Source organism: Sinohyriopsis cumingii, chromosome 6 (genome assembly GCF_028554795.1).
Source record: "Sinohyriopsis cumingii isolate HCF-2022 chromosome 6, ASM2855479v2, whole genome shotgun sequence".
NCBI classification, from domain to species: Eukaryota; Metazoa; Mollusca; class Bivalvia; order Unionida; family Unionidae; genus Sinohyriopsis; species Sinohyriopsis cumingii.
The window spans coordinates 139,226,612-139,244,948 of NC_142966.1; the positions used below are offsets into that span (position 1 = coordinate 139,226,612).

The following is an 18,337-nucleotide window of genomic DNA, read 5'->3' on the forward strand; positions in this document are numbered from 1 at the left end:
TAACAGTAAACAAAAATCACAGCAACTGTCTTGTGATTGCAAATGTTTCACATTGCTGTTATGTTTATTGCAAAACAAATATGGCGACTTCGCCAATTTGTCTTATGGAGGTCAACTTGGCATACTTTTGAAAATTAAATGCGGGTACTTAAATATTGTTTCGAGAAAAAAAATTGGTGTCAAGAAAGATTAGAATGTGTATTTTGTAACGTTATATTGAAAATTGAAATTTAACATTCATGAGTGGAAAAAATTAGCGGGACTTTAGGGACTATTTTCTCAGCATACGGACATCACATGCAAATTTTCAAAACACCATCAGAAATGTCATTCATTCCCCATTCAACTGACAATACCTCATTAATATTCATGAGGTTCTAGTGACCCGCATTTAAAAACAAACACACTGTTGTCAATGCACGCACACAGGAAACAGCAATTAACTGAGAGCCGTCAACTTTGATATGTGATTGACAATTATATGAACATATGGTTATACAATAAAATGTACATATTATTGAAATTTAAATGCCTTTGTAGATAATTTAAAGCTCTTTTAAATAAAGTTTATCTCATAAAAATGTTATTATCAGTATTGATTTTAATGCAAATGTAGCGCACACAATATAAGAAAAAGTTGATTTTCACCCAGTTTGCCGATAAGGAATAGGCATCATCTGGGGTTGCTACTGCTGTGTGCAAATTCATGTAAAACATAGTAATTAACAATAACCATTCATTCCATATCATGCAAACAGATGTCTTCATGAGAGGTATTTCACTAAATTGTTGATGACATCTTCACAGAACACCAGACAAATGAATCTGAATGATAGTATCCAAGTGAAATTGTCAAGAAAGGTTTCTTTTCTTTCACCTACTTTAACAGTGGAATGAAACAAAAAACAAATTTTGGAAAGAAATTTTAGTGAGTGGTAAATTGGTAATAAAGTCAGTGACACAGTCCAAGTCATGGCTTGCTTTGACCATGATAAATATGTCATCCAAGTCAAATGTGAAATTTGACTCTTTGAGAATAAATATTGGTGATTTTTAAATGATCACACTACTGAGAGATATACATTAAGTAGTTCTTATTTACATGTCATTAAATATTTGCTTTTTAAAACATATTCAAGTGGATACCGAAACCCTTTGTATAATTAAAAGAACATATCAGCAGTGAGTATAATGACTGGCATAAGAGCAAACCACTTACATAAATTTCAATCGAATACAAATTAGAAAAACTTTATGACTTCTCTGTATTAAACCTGTTTACCTTTAACAGGCTTATCCATCTAATATTGCAGAGAATTACAAGTAAAAGGTAGATATTTCCTTTTACTGAATACGGAAAGATTGCAGATGGTATTACACTAAGATCTGTCACAAATGAAGAACAAATTTTCAATTATAATTTATTTATATTCAATATTATAGTGTGAAAATTTTGCCAATTAAAATCCCCGTAAGAGGTCATGCAAAATACAGGCCAATCAAACTCTGAACTAGATCTTTAAACAAAATATCTATGGGGCCTATATTCCTGAATCCTACAATGAACCATGGTCATAGTCTGTCACTATAAGATTTTTTAAAACTCATTTATCTTCCTTCCATTAACCAAAATTAAACCGTATTTGCTGGACATATTTTGTTTCCTGTAAGGAAAAAACCATGTCATTAGTACTAAACAATATCATGTTACATGATAGATATGCAATCTACATAATTATTGAAATTTACTTTTGATATAACACTGTCAATTAAGATTTCATCACAATTAGCAAACTGCATGCAAAGGTGGTCAGTCGTCATTGAAAGCTTTCAGGGCAATGTAAAGCAAAAATTGTGATGATTACGAGGTCTAATAATGTTGCCTATGAACTTGATAAAATCTGGGCTGGTCACAACATTCAGAAAATCTGGAATATGTTGGTTTTTTAATGGTCAACAAGATTTATAGTCAGCAGGCCAAAAAACAAGGTTGATGGGTAAGCCAGAAATAAAAAATGTTTTTCTTAGGCCACAGTGAATTGTCAATGCAGCTGTTTGGTATTTGTTGGAATTGCAGTGTCGCATTCTAGATTTTCTATCTATGGTGATCCTACCTTGAATGAAAGGCTTATCATTTCAAGCATGTCTGTGGTCAATCAGTTAAAATTAGTAAATTTCTATGTTTTAATTGTTTAGAGCATGGCAACATGAAGGTGTCAGGAGGCCCTGGAGCAATTTCAAAATGCTGCCACCCCCACCCCATGGGCAGTGATCTTAAGAGAAACTGCTATATTTGCTCTGCCTTTAATCTGGCCTTGTTTGGAGTGAACAATGCATGCACTTTGCAAATTACTAGTTCTGTCTAACTAAATAAAACGAGAACTGAACTTCAAATTCAGAGGACTCAATGGACCAAAAATGCAATGCAGCATTATCAAGTTGACAGTGAACTTTGACGTTACTAACCACTAAAATGAATTTTGATACAGTTAAATTTAATAGGACTGGAGATAATTTAACATAATGGAAGTTGTGTATCACTTGTCTTTAACGAATCATAAGCTTAGACCTACTAATGCTTTGGACCCCTGTGATGATATAAAATAGTGAGCAAAATCCACATTATAAAAAAGTAAAACTTTGAAGAATATTCCAAATATTCATCTTTAATAATTACATTCCAAAAGTATTTTCGAAACTGTAAGTAACGGCCTCTCCAAGAGATTAATACAAGCTCCCAACCCACCCTCCCAAACTTCTTCATTTCAGTCATCTTTCCTACCCCCCCCCCCCTTCAAACTAAAGAAGAAAAATGCAAACGGTAAGGATACGCGCTATTTTTCTGATCATAATTCTGCAGGACCAACTCGTTAAGGCACTGAAAAGAATTTGCTTATAATTTCATGAAGCATTTTTACATTCGACGAAACTCACGTCGTCTCCGTGTACCTTTTTCCTTCCGACCGACTTTGTCCGGAAAAGACCAACTGCTCATGCTCAAAACTTTTCTGTCAACACTACTTACGGTGATTTTAATTGGCAAATGCCATGCAGCGTCTTCAACAACCAATCAGGGCCATTGTATCACAACAGCGAATTCCTCAGTCTGTGGCATCGGAGGCCATAACTCTCGTCAGCATATTCTTTAAAGTTGATCATTAGTACATTTAAGATAATCGTCAGGATGATTCCTATTAATTAACGGGTAATTGTCAAACAAATTGTTTTAGAAATTAAGGGTTCTTGAATCATTCTTACAAAATTTTTACCGTTGTCCATCAAAATCTTTGCTAGGGGTGGGTGGATGAGCTAAAGAAGTATTAATCAGTCAAACTACATCGGAGCATAGTCCGTTGAAAAGCACCTCAGCAATTTTGATAAACTGGATGTGCATATATTGCATGTGGTGCAGTGAAACAGACATCATTTTGTACATCTATGGTAGTTGTGGGTTTGATCAGTTACAGAATTCCTAACATTCCGAGATGGAAAGAGGTAGGCAGACTGAGTAGACCAACAAGGTGTTCTCCACCTTTTTCGCCAGTCAAAAAAAAAAAAAAGGTGGAGAACAACTTGTTGGTCTAGCAGACTGAGATGCTGAGAATCTGACCTGCCAGACCATTACTTGTGGGTTTTGAGGCATGCCAGTTCATACTGATATCCACAAGCCTGCATGGCCAGATAAATTTTCTTGAGTCATTATTTTTATTTGAGCGGTGCCAGTTGACTTTCTGCAGGGCCAGTTATTTCTATGTCAACTGGCCCTACTGGACAGTTAAATATCTGTGTTAAGTTGACCCAGATCATTTATAAATTTGTTTTTATTTATGAACTTAATCCTTTTTGGACATGATAATGATCAGTTCAAGTTATGAGGATCTCTGCGGGTGGCAATGTTTGTGGGAGCTAATGTTTTGTGGGAGGTAATGATGATTTCAGGGTATGAGGATCTCTGGGAGGCAGTTTTTGTGGGAGGTAATGATGAGTTAATGTTATTAAGATCTCATTAGGAGGTAATTTTATCCAGCAAGATCCTTTGTACATTGAGTACCATGTCACATCAAAGTTCCATAGTGACCCATCTTCACTAGCCAAGGTTCCGATATGATAACCCTATCTATACCTTGGCATATTGAGCAGATATTTCTGTGCTTCAGGTCTGTGAATTTCATTGGATGTGGCAGTAAGCCACTGCATCCGATTAAAATTAAGTTGTTCAAATTTGAGACAAGGGTTGCACACAACTTGAATGGACTGATTAATGAGTAATTTTCCAGTGCTGGTTCGTGTTTGCACAAATATCTTTCACTCAGATACACCTGTGATGGCTTCCCTCTAGTACATAGTCATACTTTTGATGCTAAACTTCTAAAGTCTCCTTGTTAGGTCAGTTGAGCCCACCACTTTTGGCCATTGTACAATACACCACACTGTTGGATAGTTGGCATTACATACTAAGGGATGCAACTCATGAAATCCAATAGATGTCACTAGGACAAAGCACCAATTTATCTGTTCGATCCACCAAGGTGTAGATAGGGTTATCACATCAGAACCTTGGCTAGTGAAGATGATAGTGACCATACTGTACTGTTATTCACAAAATTTCTTCTGTATTTTAGTATTGTACACATTGTTATTGATCCCCTTGACCTGACAAACATGGTTGTTCTTCTTCTCAACCTGGTATGTTTTCTATGTTTGTTTTTCTCTCAGATTTCAGGTTTGAGTGACATTGAAAATGTCTGGAGATTCTAGAAAAGATTTTATCTTGGCCACCACTGCCAATCACTTTGCTATAACAGCAGCAGATGCATCTGTACAAGCTCTCATCAAATCCACAGCTTTAAATAACTTCCTTGATGATGGAAATGCCCCTGTACTGGCTGGACGTATTGATCCAAAGGGGAAAGGAGGCAAAGCAATTACATTTTCCAATAAGGTAATGGAAAAGAAAAATTCTTTAATGCAGTAGTTTCTGGATTATTGTGATAGTTAATATTAACCATACTGTTGGAAATTTCTTGTTTAAAAAATAAAACTAGCACATGTAATTCGCATTAAAAAAGCGACAGTTTACATTTTAAGATTGCATTTTGATTTTATAATTTTTTTCTTCAAGATTTGGAGAATTCATTGTGTCAGTTTTATACATAAGTTTTATTTTTTTTTGTCTGAGCATTCTGTATACCAATTTTGTTTTTTATTGAGAAATGTCTAAAGTTTCAGTAATTATATAGGTCACCAATAGAAAATATCCTTGGTTGTAGTGTTCAGTACATGATTTTAAACATCTTGATTATTATGGATACTGCAAAATTAACTGTTGTCTTTAGGTTTTAATACTCAAGATCAACCATTGCCTACTGTTCTCAGTACTCAGGTCAACTGATCTGTAGGTCTCAGTACTCAGGTCAATGATTGTAGTTCTCAGTACTCATGTCAACTATTGTCTGTAGGTCTTAGTACTCATATCAACTATTGTCTGTAGGTCTCATTGCTCAGGTCAGCTGTTGTCTGTAGGTCTCAGTACTCAGGTCAACTGTTATCTGTAGGTCTCAGTACCCAGATCAACTGTTGTCTATAGGTCTCAGTACTCAGGTTGACTGTTATCTATAGGTCTTAGTACTCATATTATCTGTCATCTGTAGGTCTCAGTACTCTGGTTTACTGTTGTCTGTAGGTCTCAGTACTTGGGTTTACTGTTGTCTATTGGTCTCAGTACTCCTATCAACCATTGTCTATAGGTCTAAGTATTCAGATCAACAGTTGCCAATAGGTTTCAATGCTCAGGCATCTTAAGCAGGGGTCATGCTACCAGGCGAAGTGGGTGACTAAGTCACCTAAAAATGTAAACTTTGCCTTCTATTAGGAAAGCAAAAATGACTTCACTGAAAGATTTTTTTAGAGATACATCGAGTGACCATAGTCTTTGAGATGCCCCCTCACCTTAGCCAGGTTAATTCTAAAGTTGTGTTGTAGCTCAAGGTGAAATGTAGGCATCAAGTAGCTAGTGTTGTAGCTAGTTACGCTGAAAAACAAACTCTTGCACATTCACAGGTATGTGTTTTGATAGCTTATTGACCATCAACCTTTTCCCAAGTAAGTTGGCAACTATCACTGCCTGATTTCTGCAAGTTATCCTTTGTTGATAAAAACATTAAAACTTGCGTTTCAAAACTTGAACAATAGTATGTAAATTGTTTTAAGAACAGAATAGGTGATCAGGATGTTTTAACTGCCACTTGTACACTGTTAATTCCATAAAATCAGTCTGAAACCGTTAATAAACAAATAATGGGGAAATAATGGTGGACATTGCTGTGTCTGGGAAGTACCACTTTATTATATTGTCAGTTTTCTTAAACCATTGGACAAATATATTTAGAAAAATATACAATTCATAGAATGCAAATTCTAGGTATTATGGTATTGAAAATTTCGCTTTAAAATGCAATTATATAGGTCAGAAATGTGTGGGGCAATGCTGTGTTTTGGAATTCACGAGAAGCACTGTAAGGTCAAAGTTGTTTTCTGACTTGACTCGAATTTGTGAAAATACAAAAGAAAAACAAGCAGTGAAGCAAATGCTATTTAACCAATGCCTAACATTACTACAAGTACATAGACAAACAATAAAACCATACATTTTCAATCCTATCAGTGGATTGTTGTAATGAAGCTATATAAAGTTAGTGATTACATTATGAAAATCCCTCTTTCTAAAAATAGATGCACTCGTGTCTGTGTTGATTCAGTTGGAAGTAAGGGTATTGTTCATATACTGACTATAAAGGAGCCATGTCTGTAATTGTATGCATTTCAGGGTGTTATCTATGAATAGTTACAGTAATGTTTTATTGGTATTAAAGAAATGAGGACAAACAGTATGATTTGAAGACACATGTGCATTTATTTACCCTCATGTACATGGTACAGGGGTTGTTTGAAACAAGTTTAGAAACCTTTCAAGTGTCATGTAAGTGAACTTTTAGAAAGTAAACAAAAAAACTTGATTAAGCCAGGGTGGTTAATTATTTTTTGCTAACTTGCAACTACAATAATGTAATCTAGTTACTCAGATAAAATTGTTTATAATGTATAGCTTCTGTTATTCTCTTTGAAAGTCAAATGGCCAAAGTAATAATAATAATGAGGACTTTGTATAGCGCCTAATCTTTAGAAGCTCTAAGCTACATATGAATAGGACAATTTTTATACATGTACCAAATATGTTTATAATATACACAGAAATCAGAAAATGTTCTACTTGAAAATAAAATATTGCTTAAATTAAGTGTTAAATGCAAAAATATGTATACTGTGAAATAGAGGGCATAATTCAAATAAGAGAACACACACATGTTTATGTATATGTGTATGTATGTATATGTATGTATGTATGCATGTATGTATGTATGTATGTATGTATGTATGTATGTATGTATGTATGTATGTATGTATGTATGTATGTATGTATGTATGTATGTATGTATGTATGTATGCATGCATGTATGTATTGCATTGCATTGCTTGCTTTGCTTCCACTTCTACTTGTTGAGTTCTCACTTCTCACTGTTCTGTCCAAGTGGAGAAGTCACTTCTCCCTAATAATCAAGTCTAACTTGACCCATGGTTAAGAACTTAAATGACATAAAAAAAATTTTATGCATTGGTCAGTAGGTCATATACCAGTGGCCATTGGTACTTATGTGATTCATGTAACAGGTGATAATTTTCCAGATTGTTAAAACTGTTTGTTTTAGAAGTAGACATGATATGGAGTCGTATTTACTAGAATTTGTCCACACTTATTATTTCTGATAAATTTCCATCGAGTTATTATTTGAATGTTCATGTTGAAATGTACTTAGTACTTTTATCTTTTTAACCATATGAGGAAAAATACATAAGTTATTTAGTCTTTGCAAATTAATTAATTCTAGTTCTGAATTTCCCTTCCATTATCCAATAATTTTATGCCTTTTGTTACATAGTTTTTTTCCTTCCACTAATGTTCATTTAAATGAATTAATTAAGGTTTTCAAGCCATTGGCAAGGCTGCTGCTGTTTGAGACTGTATAGGACATGTAGAACTAGTTCTGTTTTAATTAATTGTTTTAATGAAAATAAGAAATTAATTGTGATGTCTATGATCGATTATGATCAAATTTACTTCTGTACCTTTTACAGTTTCACACGTCAGGTTATTGAAAAAATCCCTAGTTTTGTCAAGACATCGTGTGGACAAATTAATCAGTTATAATCAACTCATTGATTAGTTAACAAAAACTAACCATTATCTCACAACATTATCTTATTCTCAACAATGCAAAGATCTATTGAAACAATCGGACATATATGTTTAGGTCAACAGGCAGGGAAAAATGACCTGGCTCAGTTAATCCTGCATTTGTATCCCATAAATTGTCTTTGAGCGTCTTTGAGCTTGATTTCTGTGCATTTTACTTCCAAGGTCGAAACAGGTGACACTAAAGACAGGGTGATTGTGTTCTTTAAAATACGACCAGAGCCCATCACCCCAGACAATGTCCTTGGCAACGTCATTGTGTCCTCGATGCTTGACTCACCCATTAACACGCTGTACCATGTGATTCAGAAGGTTTATGTACCCATGTTGCTGGAAGATGGAAAATGGAGTCGAAGTATTGACCCAAAGCTTCAGAACCTGCTGAGTGAACTTGAAGCAGGACTAGGGAGTGCCATTCGGAAACAGGATCCATCATTTAAAGGAAAAGGAGGGGAAGAAGACAATTTGGGAAGTACGTTACTTCAGAGGAGTTACTGTAGAACTTTCTTTTATGTTGAGACAAATTCTTTAACATCTTTTTTGCATCTTTCTGTTGAGATGGTATATTATATTTGTATCTTGTTGATTGCAGTAAACACTGGAAAAGAAAATGGACTAATTTTATTAGGCAGAACAATGTGGTTGCTTATTTCACGTTTTAACATATATATTTTTTAACCAGAATTGATTATTTACTTGCCTAGCTCAAAATAGAAGTTTTGAAAAATTTCAGCATTCAGGTGAATTATATGTGAGTGCAAATTTAGGGCTGACCAGTATGTTCCTTTAATGAAAAGGATGTTCTAATGAAAATATTTAAGACTTGGTTCATTTGAATTCCATTCTTTCTACTAGATGTTTGTTTTCCATTGGTTTTGATGAAGATCATACAAGTGCTTCAGTCTCACTCTATGATACAAATAAATGCTTGCCAGAGAAAGAAAATGGTTCTAATTTGTAATTACAGGGTCACAGAACAAGTTCTGGAAAACAACATTTTACATGATTTAATTTTTGTCATTAACAGTGTCAGCTTGTATATTTCTGTAATAGCTGGTTGAGTAAGACTTGATTCTGTGGAAGTTAATTTTTTGTACTTGTCTGACTGGGTGAGTGTACTTACCTGACTGGGTGCATGTACTTGTCTGACTGGGTGAGTGCACTTACCTGACTGGGTACATGTACTTGTCTGACTGGGTGCATGTACTTGTCTGACTGGGTGAGTGTACTTCCCTGACCAGGTGAGTGTACTTGTCTGACCAGGTGAGTATACTTGCCTGTCTGGGTGAGTGGATTCTTAGAGATTTTTTAAAACTCCTGCTCATTTCCAAAAGAAAGAAAATATTTGCCTAAAAGTCATCACGTTGATATAAACAAGAAATGTAGTCAGTAATTGGACAATTTCTAAAACAAAATACATATTAGTAAGGCATTGATGCTATTCTTCATCTTTACATCATATAACATCCAGGCATCTTGACCCCAGTCGATGAGTTTCAGTACTGGTCAGATTTGGCTCGAACTGGAAAAGGTGACATTCGTGTGAAGGCAGAACACTTTGTGGAACTCTTCAAACCCATCTCCAAGGACTACGGTGGTTTGGATGCCATGGCATTGCATGATGCGATGGAGCTTGTGGACATAACACAGGATACACTCGATGATGTGTGGAGGCAGACAGATTTTGATCCCTACCCAGAGGCCAGGATGAAAAACCTGATGGATGTAATTGGTATGTCAGAACTTTGATATAATTCTAATGTCATACTTATCATATGGATATAATTTTAGAATTGATTGTGATACTGAGTCTGTTTGCTTCAGTCCTTATTTTTGGGCAAAAGAAATAAAATGCATGTTAAAATTCTTGACTGTTACATCTCATTGTACTTGGCTCTAACTATTAAATCAAATCAGCCTGAACTCTTGTTGGGGGTCCTCTTGTGGCCGAGTGGTCTAAGGCACTCATCTTTACAGATCACTGACATCTCACCTCTGACTGGGTGGCTTCTAGTCTCAACTCAGCCAGCAATGGTACGTGAGAAAGATTGCCAGTAGCTTCTTATGGGTCAGTGGTTCTTCCCGGGAGTTTTGTGGGTTCTTCCCCCAACCAAAATATACTGTACACCATGCATAACCTATCATGTGCTGAAAATGGCAATAAACTGACAAAACCCCCAAATCACAATCTCTCTTTTGTGGCATATCATATAATGATGAAAAGAATGATCACCTACTATGTATTTGATATATATATGCTGATTGTCTTTTCAGTTGCAGAGATCAGAATCTTCAGATTTTTTACGTATTTTCAACTAATAAAAATTTGTTGTCAATAATCACTTTGGACCACCAGTTGTTGAATCAAATAGCAAAATACTTTGAAAATTTACAGATCTACTTTGAAAATTGCTGGTTTTGAGACATGAAGCAGGATGCATTTTCAAATGCTGTTGTCTGATCCTCAGCATCATCTTTCTGAATATTTTTCTTTATATCATTCATTTTAGCAAGTTCTCTTGGTCGCTATGTTCAGAGAAAGCTGGAAGAGGAAAACTTATGGAGAGGGTCCTTTGGCCATGTTAAGGAGTCACTTAGGATGGGTGTGGCTATATGTGAGCGTTGGGTTGCTGCATGTGAGACCTTGACTGTTCAGTTCTGGAAGAGGTTTGATTACCACCCCTGGAAGGGTGAAAAGTTGACACCTGAAGGACTGAAACAGCTGGCAGCTAGACTAGTGGAGGCATGTACATGCAAGCACATGTAGAGACTAGATCAGTTTAGAAATGACCTCTCAAGACATGAGTTGTATTGTTTAATAAAACCAGGCTTAGTGATTTTGAAACCACCTGAGCAAGAAACTGAAATGCAAGTGCAGAGTTGAAAAGCTTTGATGATCTACCGTATATACTTGCTTATAAGTTGGATCCCTCTGCAGAATGCACCAGCACATCTGGGTCTGTGCATTTTGTAAGGACTAATCAATAGAATGACTAACATAGACCCTGATCTGCTGGCAGATTATGTGATGGCAGATCAGGGTCTGTATTCTTTGCAGTTGGACTAGACTTATAATGAGTATATACAGTATTAAACTTGAAATTACAGAACTTTTGTTTCATTTTTATCTTATTTCTCTGAATAAACTGCCAAATTTATATTGCTTTAAAATACACTATATTTACTGGATATTATTTGATTGAGGGGTTTTGAGTTTGAGTTTCTTGCCGATCAGGTTTCAAGAATATGGGGCAATGTGTCATCCTAATCAGTGTGGTAAAAAGTAGTGGGTGGGCTTTTTATCAGACAAAGAAAAGATTATTTTCCAAATTTTGAAAAATTGGGTTAAGCATATCAGTTCACATGGAAGTAATATCAGTAACATTCAGTAAGTTTGTGTTTGTGTTAGAAATGTTCATCATTTATTTTTTAAAAATCAAACGAGCTTCTACTCTTGTGCAGGTTGAAGTGAAATGTTTGCTAAAAATAATGTCAGTTTAGTTTCTTTAAAGAAAGCGGATTCATTCAAACTATCTGTCTTTTCTATACCCAGGTGAACATATTTGTTTCTTAAAAATTGTGTTTATAGTTAAAAGATAGTGCAAGCTTCAAGTGTTTTTTTTAACAATACAATGTACATTAACAGTTACCTCAGCCATGACTGTTACAGCACATATGTTTATTTTTCAGATATTAAACTTGCGTATTGTTCACGAGCAGCAGCTGGGATTGTTGTCTTCCCAAGATCAGAAAGAATTGAGAGTTGATGAAGCCTTCAGTCCCTTTATGGGGTTAAATCCACTCCAGTACAACCCTTACACCCAGCCCATTTGGCAGGCTGCTGTGGCACAGTATGAGAGAATAATATCCCCTGCAGAACAGAAGATTGTGGGAAAACTTAGACAGCAGTTCAGAGGACTGGATGGGAACCCACAACAGGTAAAGCATGTCACACACTTTTCAAAGAGCAAGTGGGGATGTATTGTGTGATAATGCATATCATCCCCCTAACATTATGCACCTAATGTTGTGGTAGTGCATATCATCACCCTAGCATTATGTACCTAGTATTGTGGTAGTGCATTTTATCACCTTAACATTATGCACCTAATAATGTGGTAGTGCATATCATCACCTTAACATTATGCACCTAATGATGTGGTAGTGCATATCATCACCTTAACATTATGCACCTAATGATGTGGTAGTGCATATCATCACCTTAACATTATGCACCTAATAATGTGGTAGTGCATATCATCACCTTAACATTATGCACCTAATGATGTGGTAGTGCATATCATCACCTTAACATTATGCACCTAATAATGTGGTAGTGCATATCATCCCCCTAACATTATACACCTAATGTTGTGGTAGTGCATATCATCACCCTAGCATTATGTACCTAGTATTGTGGTAGTGCATTTTATCACCTTAACATTATGCACCTAATAATGTGGTAGTGCATATCATCACCTTAACATTATGCACCTAATGATGTGGTAGTGCATATCATCACCTTAACATTATGCACCTAATGATGTGGTAGTGCATATCATCACCCTAGCATTATGTACCTAGTGTTGTGGTAGTGCATTTCATCACCTTAACATTATGCACCTAATAATGTGGTAGTGCATATCATCACCTTAACATTATGCACCTAATGATGTGGTAGTGCATATCATCGCCTTAACATTATGCACCTAATGATGTGGTAGTGCATATCATCACCTTAACATTATGCACCTAATGATGTGGTAGTGCATATCATCACCTTAACATTATGCACCTAATGATGTGGTAGTGCATATCATCACCTTAACATTATGCACCTAATGATGTGGTAGTGCATATCATCACCTTAACATTATGCACCTAATGATGTGGTAGTACATGTCATCACCCTAGCATTATGTACCTAGTGGTGTGATAGTGCATATCATCACCCTAGCATTATTTACCTAGTATTGTGGTGGTGCATTTCATCACCTTAACATTATGCACCTAATGATGTGGTAGTGCATATCATCACCTTAACATTATGCACCTAATGATGTGGTAGTGCATATCATCACCTTAACATTATGCACCTAATGATGTGGTAGTGCATATCATCACCCTAGCATTATGTACCTAGTGTTGTGGTAGTGCATTTCATCACCTTAACATTATGCACCTAATGATGTGGTAGTGCATATCATCACCCTAGCATTATGCACCTAGTGTTGTGGTAGTGCATTTCATCACCTTAACATTATGCACCTAATGATGTGGTAGTGCATATCATCACCTTAACATTATGCACCTAATGATGTGGTAGTGCATATCATCACCTTAACATTATGCACCTAATGATGTGGTAGTGCATATCATCACCTTAACATTATGCACCTAATGATGTGGTAGTGCATATCATCACCCTAGCATTATGTACCTAATGCTGTGATAGTGCATAACACCAACCTAGCATTATGTACCTAGTGTTGTGATAGTACAAATTATCACCATAACATTATGTACCTAATGCTGTGATAGTACATATCATCAACCTAGCATTATGTACCTAGTATTGTGATAGTACATATCATTGCCATAACATTATGTACCTAACGTTGTGATAGTGCATAACATCAACCTAGCATTATGTACCTAGTGTTGTGATAGTACATATCATCACCATAACATGTACCTAATGCTGTGATAGTACATATCCTCACCCTAGCATTATGTACCTAATTTTGTGATTGTGCATATCATCACTCTAAGATTATGTACCTAATACATACCTAAGTTGGAAGCCTTTTTTCTGTGTCTTCAGAAATACAAACCTGTTGGTAAATGTTTGTAGATCTGCATGAATGTTTTACAAAGCCTCATGACAATTACTTTGAGATGGTACATGGGATGGATTATATGTTAATAAGATAAAGCAGGTACTAGTGGATTAAATTAATACTGTTTTGGTATAGTACTATTCCTTATTTCTTCATCAGGCTGAAATTTAACATGATTTTTGCTTCGTTTCATAGCATTTTCAATGCTGATTGTTTTTTTAAATTTATGAGAAAAATTATGGTTTAAACTGTTATCACCTTGCATTTATCTATAATTTTTGTTCAATGAATGCTCCAGTAAATAATATTCAATAAAATTATAGTCTCATGGATAAATTTATTTTCTTTCATACCTGAAGCTACTCCGAGAATTCCAAAGGTTCAAGTTGCTGATTAAAAAACCTGGTATCAGCAAGGAGATGGTGGCAGAAAGGTGGGATCTTACTAAATATTTTATTTCAAAATAGTGGTTGTTCTGTTGTAATTATTTAACCTAAATTTTTTTCTTTTCTTATGGTTCTTCAGACAGCTGGAACAGATCTGCATTTAAAGGAAAAGTCTTTATAATAGATTTAATTGATGAACAGTATTTGTAATCAGCTAGTATTATAATCTTTGAATAAAACATGGTTTTTCATTCATTTTTTACTAATCTTATGGATAAAAGTGAACTTTATTTTTTTACCTGTTCACATTTGTATCATTGTGCAAGTTGTCTGCAGTACAAAATTCAGGCACTGTATTACCATACCTTTGAAGTTTCAACCACTGTTCTTTGAAAGCCAAAATGTGTTTAAACATCACTGAAAGTTTACACTGAATTTATCAGCGTAAATCTAACTTTTTATGCTCTGTTTTAGGGTGAGAAAATTTTAAATAAGTGTTCTGTAAGTTATAGCAGTATTTAAAATTTTAAATGGATGTTCTACAAGTTATAGCAGTATTTACAATTTTAATGGGTGTTCTACAAGTTATAGCAGTATTTACAATTTTAAATGGGTGTTCTACAAGTTATAGCAGTATTTACAATTTTAAATGGGTGTTCTACAAGTTATAGCAGTATTTACAATTTTAAATGGGTGTTCAACAAGTTATAGCATTATTTACAATTTTAAATGGGTGTTCTACAAGTTATAACAGTATTTACAATTTTAAATGGGTGTTCTACAAGTTATAGCAGTATTTACAATTTTAAATGAGTGTTCTACAAGTTATAGCATTATTTACAATTTTAAATGGGTGTTCTACAAGTTATAACAGTATTTACAATTTTAAATGGGTGTTCTACAAGTTATAGCAGTATTTACAATTTTAAATGGGTGTTCTACAAGTTATAGCAGTATTTACAATTTTAAATGGGTGTTCTACAAGTTATAGCAGTATTTACAATTTTAAATGGGTGTTCTACAAGTTATAGCAGTATTTACAATTTTAAATGGGTGTTCTACAAGTTATAACAGTATTTACAATTTTAAATGGGTGTTCTACAAGTTATAACAGTATTTACAATTTTAAATGGGTGTTCTACAAGTTATAGCAGTATTTACAATTTTAAATGGGTGTTCTACAAGTTATAACAGTATTTACAATTTTAAATGGGTGTTCTACAAGTTATAGCAGTATTTACAATTTTAAATGGGTGTTCTGCAAGTTATAGCAGTATTTACAATTTTAAATGGGTGTTCTACAAGTTACAGTAGTATTTACAATTTTAATGGGTGTTCTACAAGTTATAGCATTATTTACAATTTTAAATGGATGTTCTGCAAGTTATAGCAGTATTTACAATTTTCCATTTTTAATTTGGTCTTTATATTTGATTCAGAAATGTGAGGAAAAAGAAACCATCTTAACTGTAGGATAGGATACTTCCACCCTCAGGATAGAAATTCTGACCCTCAGGTGCAATTTTCCTATCCTACACTGAAGCATATGATGGATTAAAATGATCGTTCGTCATTTGCCTGTTGTCTTTTATTACCTGACATACTACTTTGACCTGTTCACATCTGTGTCAGTGACAGTCCTAATCAATGTGCTTTGAACATAGATTGTTTTTTAATAAATTTCTTTCAGTGTAAACTTAATTTTTTATGTTTTGTTCTAGAAATTTGGTATTTTTGCTGTTTTAAAGATGTCTTGGTATTCAGAACATGACATGTTAACTTCAGACCTCATTTGGTATTCAGAACATGACATATTGATTTCAGACCTCATTTGGTATTCAGAACATGACATGTTGACTTCAGATCTCATTTAGTATTCAGAACATGACATGTTGACTTCAGACCCATTTGGTATTCAGAACATGACATGTTGACTTCAGACCCATTTGGTATGCAGAACATGACAGATTGACTTAAGGATCTCATTTGGTATTCAGAACATGACATGTTGACTTCAGACCCATTTGGTATTTAGAACATGACATGTTGACTTCAGATCTCATTTGGTATTCAGAATATGACATGCTGACTTCAGATCTCATTTGGTATTCAGAACATGACAAGTTGACTTCAGACCTCATTTGGTATTCAGAACATGACATGTTGACTTCAGACCCATTTGGTATTCAGAACATGACATGTTGACTTCAGATCTCATTTGGTATTCAGAACATGACATGTTGACTTCAGATCTCATTTGGTATTCAGAACATGACACGTTGACTTCAGACCTCATTTGGTATTCAGAACATGACATGATGACTTCAGACCTCATTTGGTATTCAGAACATGACAAGTTGACTTCAGACCTCATTTGGTATTTAGAACATGACATGTTGACTTCAGACCTCATATTTTGTTCAGGAATGTGGGGACGTAATCCTTCTTTGTGCAGTGAGAAGAATTCCATCCTTGGGGTTAGAATTTTGTTGTTGTTGTTGTTTTGGGGCTTAACGCCATTTTTCAGCACACGATAGGCTATACATGGCGGCCAGTATTAATGGTGGAGGAAGAACCCGGGAAAACCCCGGAAAGAACCACCGACCCACGAGAAGCTACTGGCAAGCTTTCTCACATACCCACATTGGCTGAATCCTAGACTCGAACCTAGAATTTTGTAGCAGACACTCTGCAGATTCTTTTGTCTTAAACAAAATCCTGATGCTCAGGTGGAATTTTCCCATTCTACACAGACACATATGAATTAATTAACAAATAATCAACTGTTATTGCTTTTATTATAATTTACATACTGCTGAAGTTAATATTATTGACATTTTTTGTTCTGTATCTACAATTCTGGATATTTTCTTGTTTAATTACTTGTCAAAATAAATTATGCAGTAATATTGTGACCGCATTTTGCTTTTGATTCAGGGTTAGAAGGAACCATTATATTTTTTTTTGGTGTTAGAAGGATCTATTACTTTTGATTTGGTGTTAGAAGGAGCCATTACTTTTGATTTGATGGTAGAAGGAGCCATTACTTTTGATTCGATGTTAGAAGGAGTCATTACTATTGATTCAGTGTTAGAAGGAGCCATTACTTTTGATTTGGTGTTAGAAAGAGCAATTATTTTTGATTTGGTGTTAGAAGGAGCCATTACTTTTGATTCAGTGTTAGAAGGAGCCATTACTATTGATTCAGTGTTAGAAGAAGCCATTACTTTTAATTCGGTCTTAGCTGTTACTTGTACCTTCAAAAGCAAATTCAAAATAGTTACTTTTTTACAAAAATTAGGAAATAAGAATAAATCCAATGTAGAAAAATGTCACAATATAATGATTGTGTATGTCATTAGATCATGATGATGGAATATTTGTCAGCTGGAAGAGAAATAATTAAGTAAACCAGGCCAACACATAATTCATGGTTGGTTTGACAGGTATGAGTACATATTGTCTGGTGTAGAATTTACTTTTCTATCAAGAATGATATGGGCCATGTTTGTTGGGGTCTATAGAAACTCATGGAAACATTATGAAGTTTTAAGTAGCAATCTGGAACATTTATTTTTTGTGAGCTTTCCTTATAGATACACTTTCAATGGATAAATGACTTATCTACCAATCTTTTGCTGAACAGAGAGACCCTGCTCGGGCAACTTACTGTTCACCAGAAGCAGCTACAGGACGATTTCTCTAAAGCCACCGGGGGTAAAGTCCCTAAAGGGAAAAACCTGCCAGATGTTGTCAATATCATTGTTTTTGTCAGGCAGCTTGAAGCCAAGGTAATTTGA

The 18,337-nt window shown here is 34.8% G+C and overlaps 2 protein-coding genes across 4 annotated transcripts in view; one reads left to right on the forward strand and one right to left on the reverse strand.

The window, feature by feature from the left end:
- LOC149798106 (DCN1-like protein 5) overlaps nt 1-2,982 on the reverse strand; it is a 60,108-nt gene extending 57,126 nt beyond the window's left edge. The window contains exon 1 of one of the 2 annotated variants that reach the window (XM_089963193.1): nt 2,950-2,982. The gene's annotated coding sequence lies outside the window, so the exon portion shown is untranslated. Of the gene's footprint in view, nt 1-2,934 lie in introns of both variants that reach the window. The other variant, XM_089963192.1, reaches the window with a different exon arrangement.
- A 110-nt stretch (nt 2,983-3,092) lies between these two features.
- The window catches only part of LOC149798108 (cytoplasmic dynein 2 heavy chain 1-like), a 180,324-nt gene continuing 165,079 nt past the window's right edge, over nt 3,093-18,337 (forward strand). For both annotated transcript variants that reach the window (XM_089963194.1, XM_089963195.1), the window contains exons 1-8: nt 3,093-3,205; nt 4,717-4,942; nt 8,477-8,783; nt 9,783-10,043; nt 10,822-11,054; nt 12,002-12,250; nt 14,511-14,584; nt 18,184-18,328. In XM_089963194.1, the coding sequence (XP_089819320.1) occupies nt 4,742-4,942; nt 8,477-8,783; nt 9,783-10,043; nt 10,822-11,054; nt 12,002-12,250; nt 14,511-14,584; nt 18,184-18,328 (1,470 nt within the window). In that variant the 5' untranslated portion in view covers nt 3,093-3,205; nt 4,717-4,741. The remainder of the gene's footprint in view (nt 3,206-4,716; nt 4,943-8,476; nt 8,784-9,782; nt 10,044-10,821; nt 11,055-12,001; nt 12,251-14,510; nt 14,585-18,183; nt 18,329-18,337) is intronic.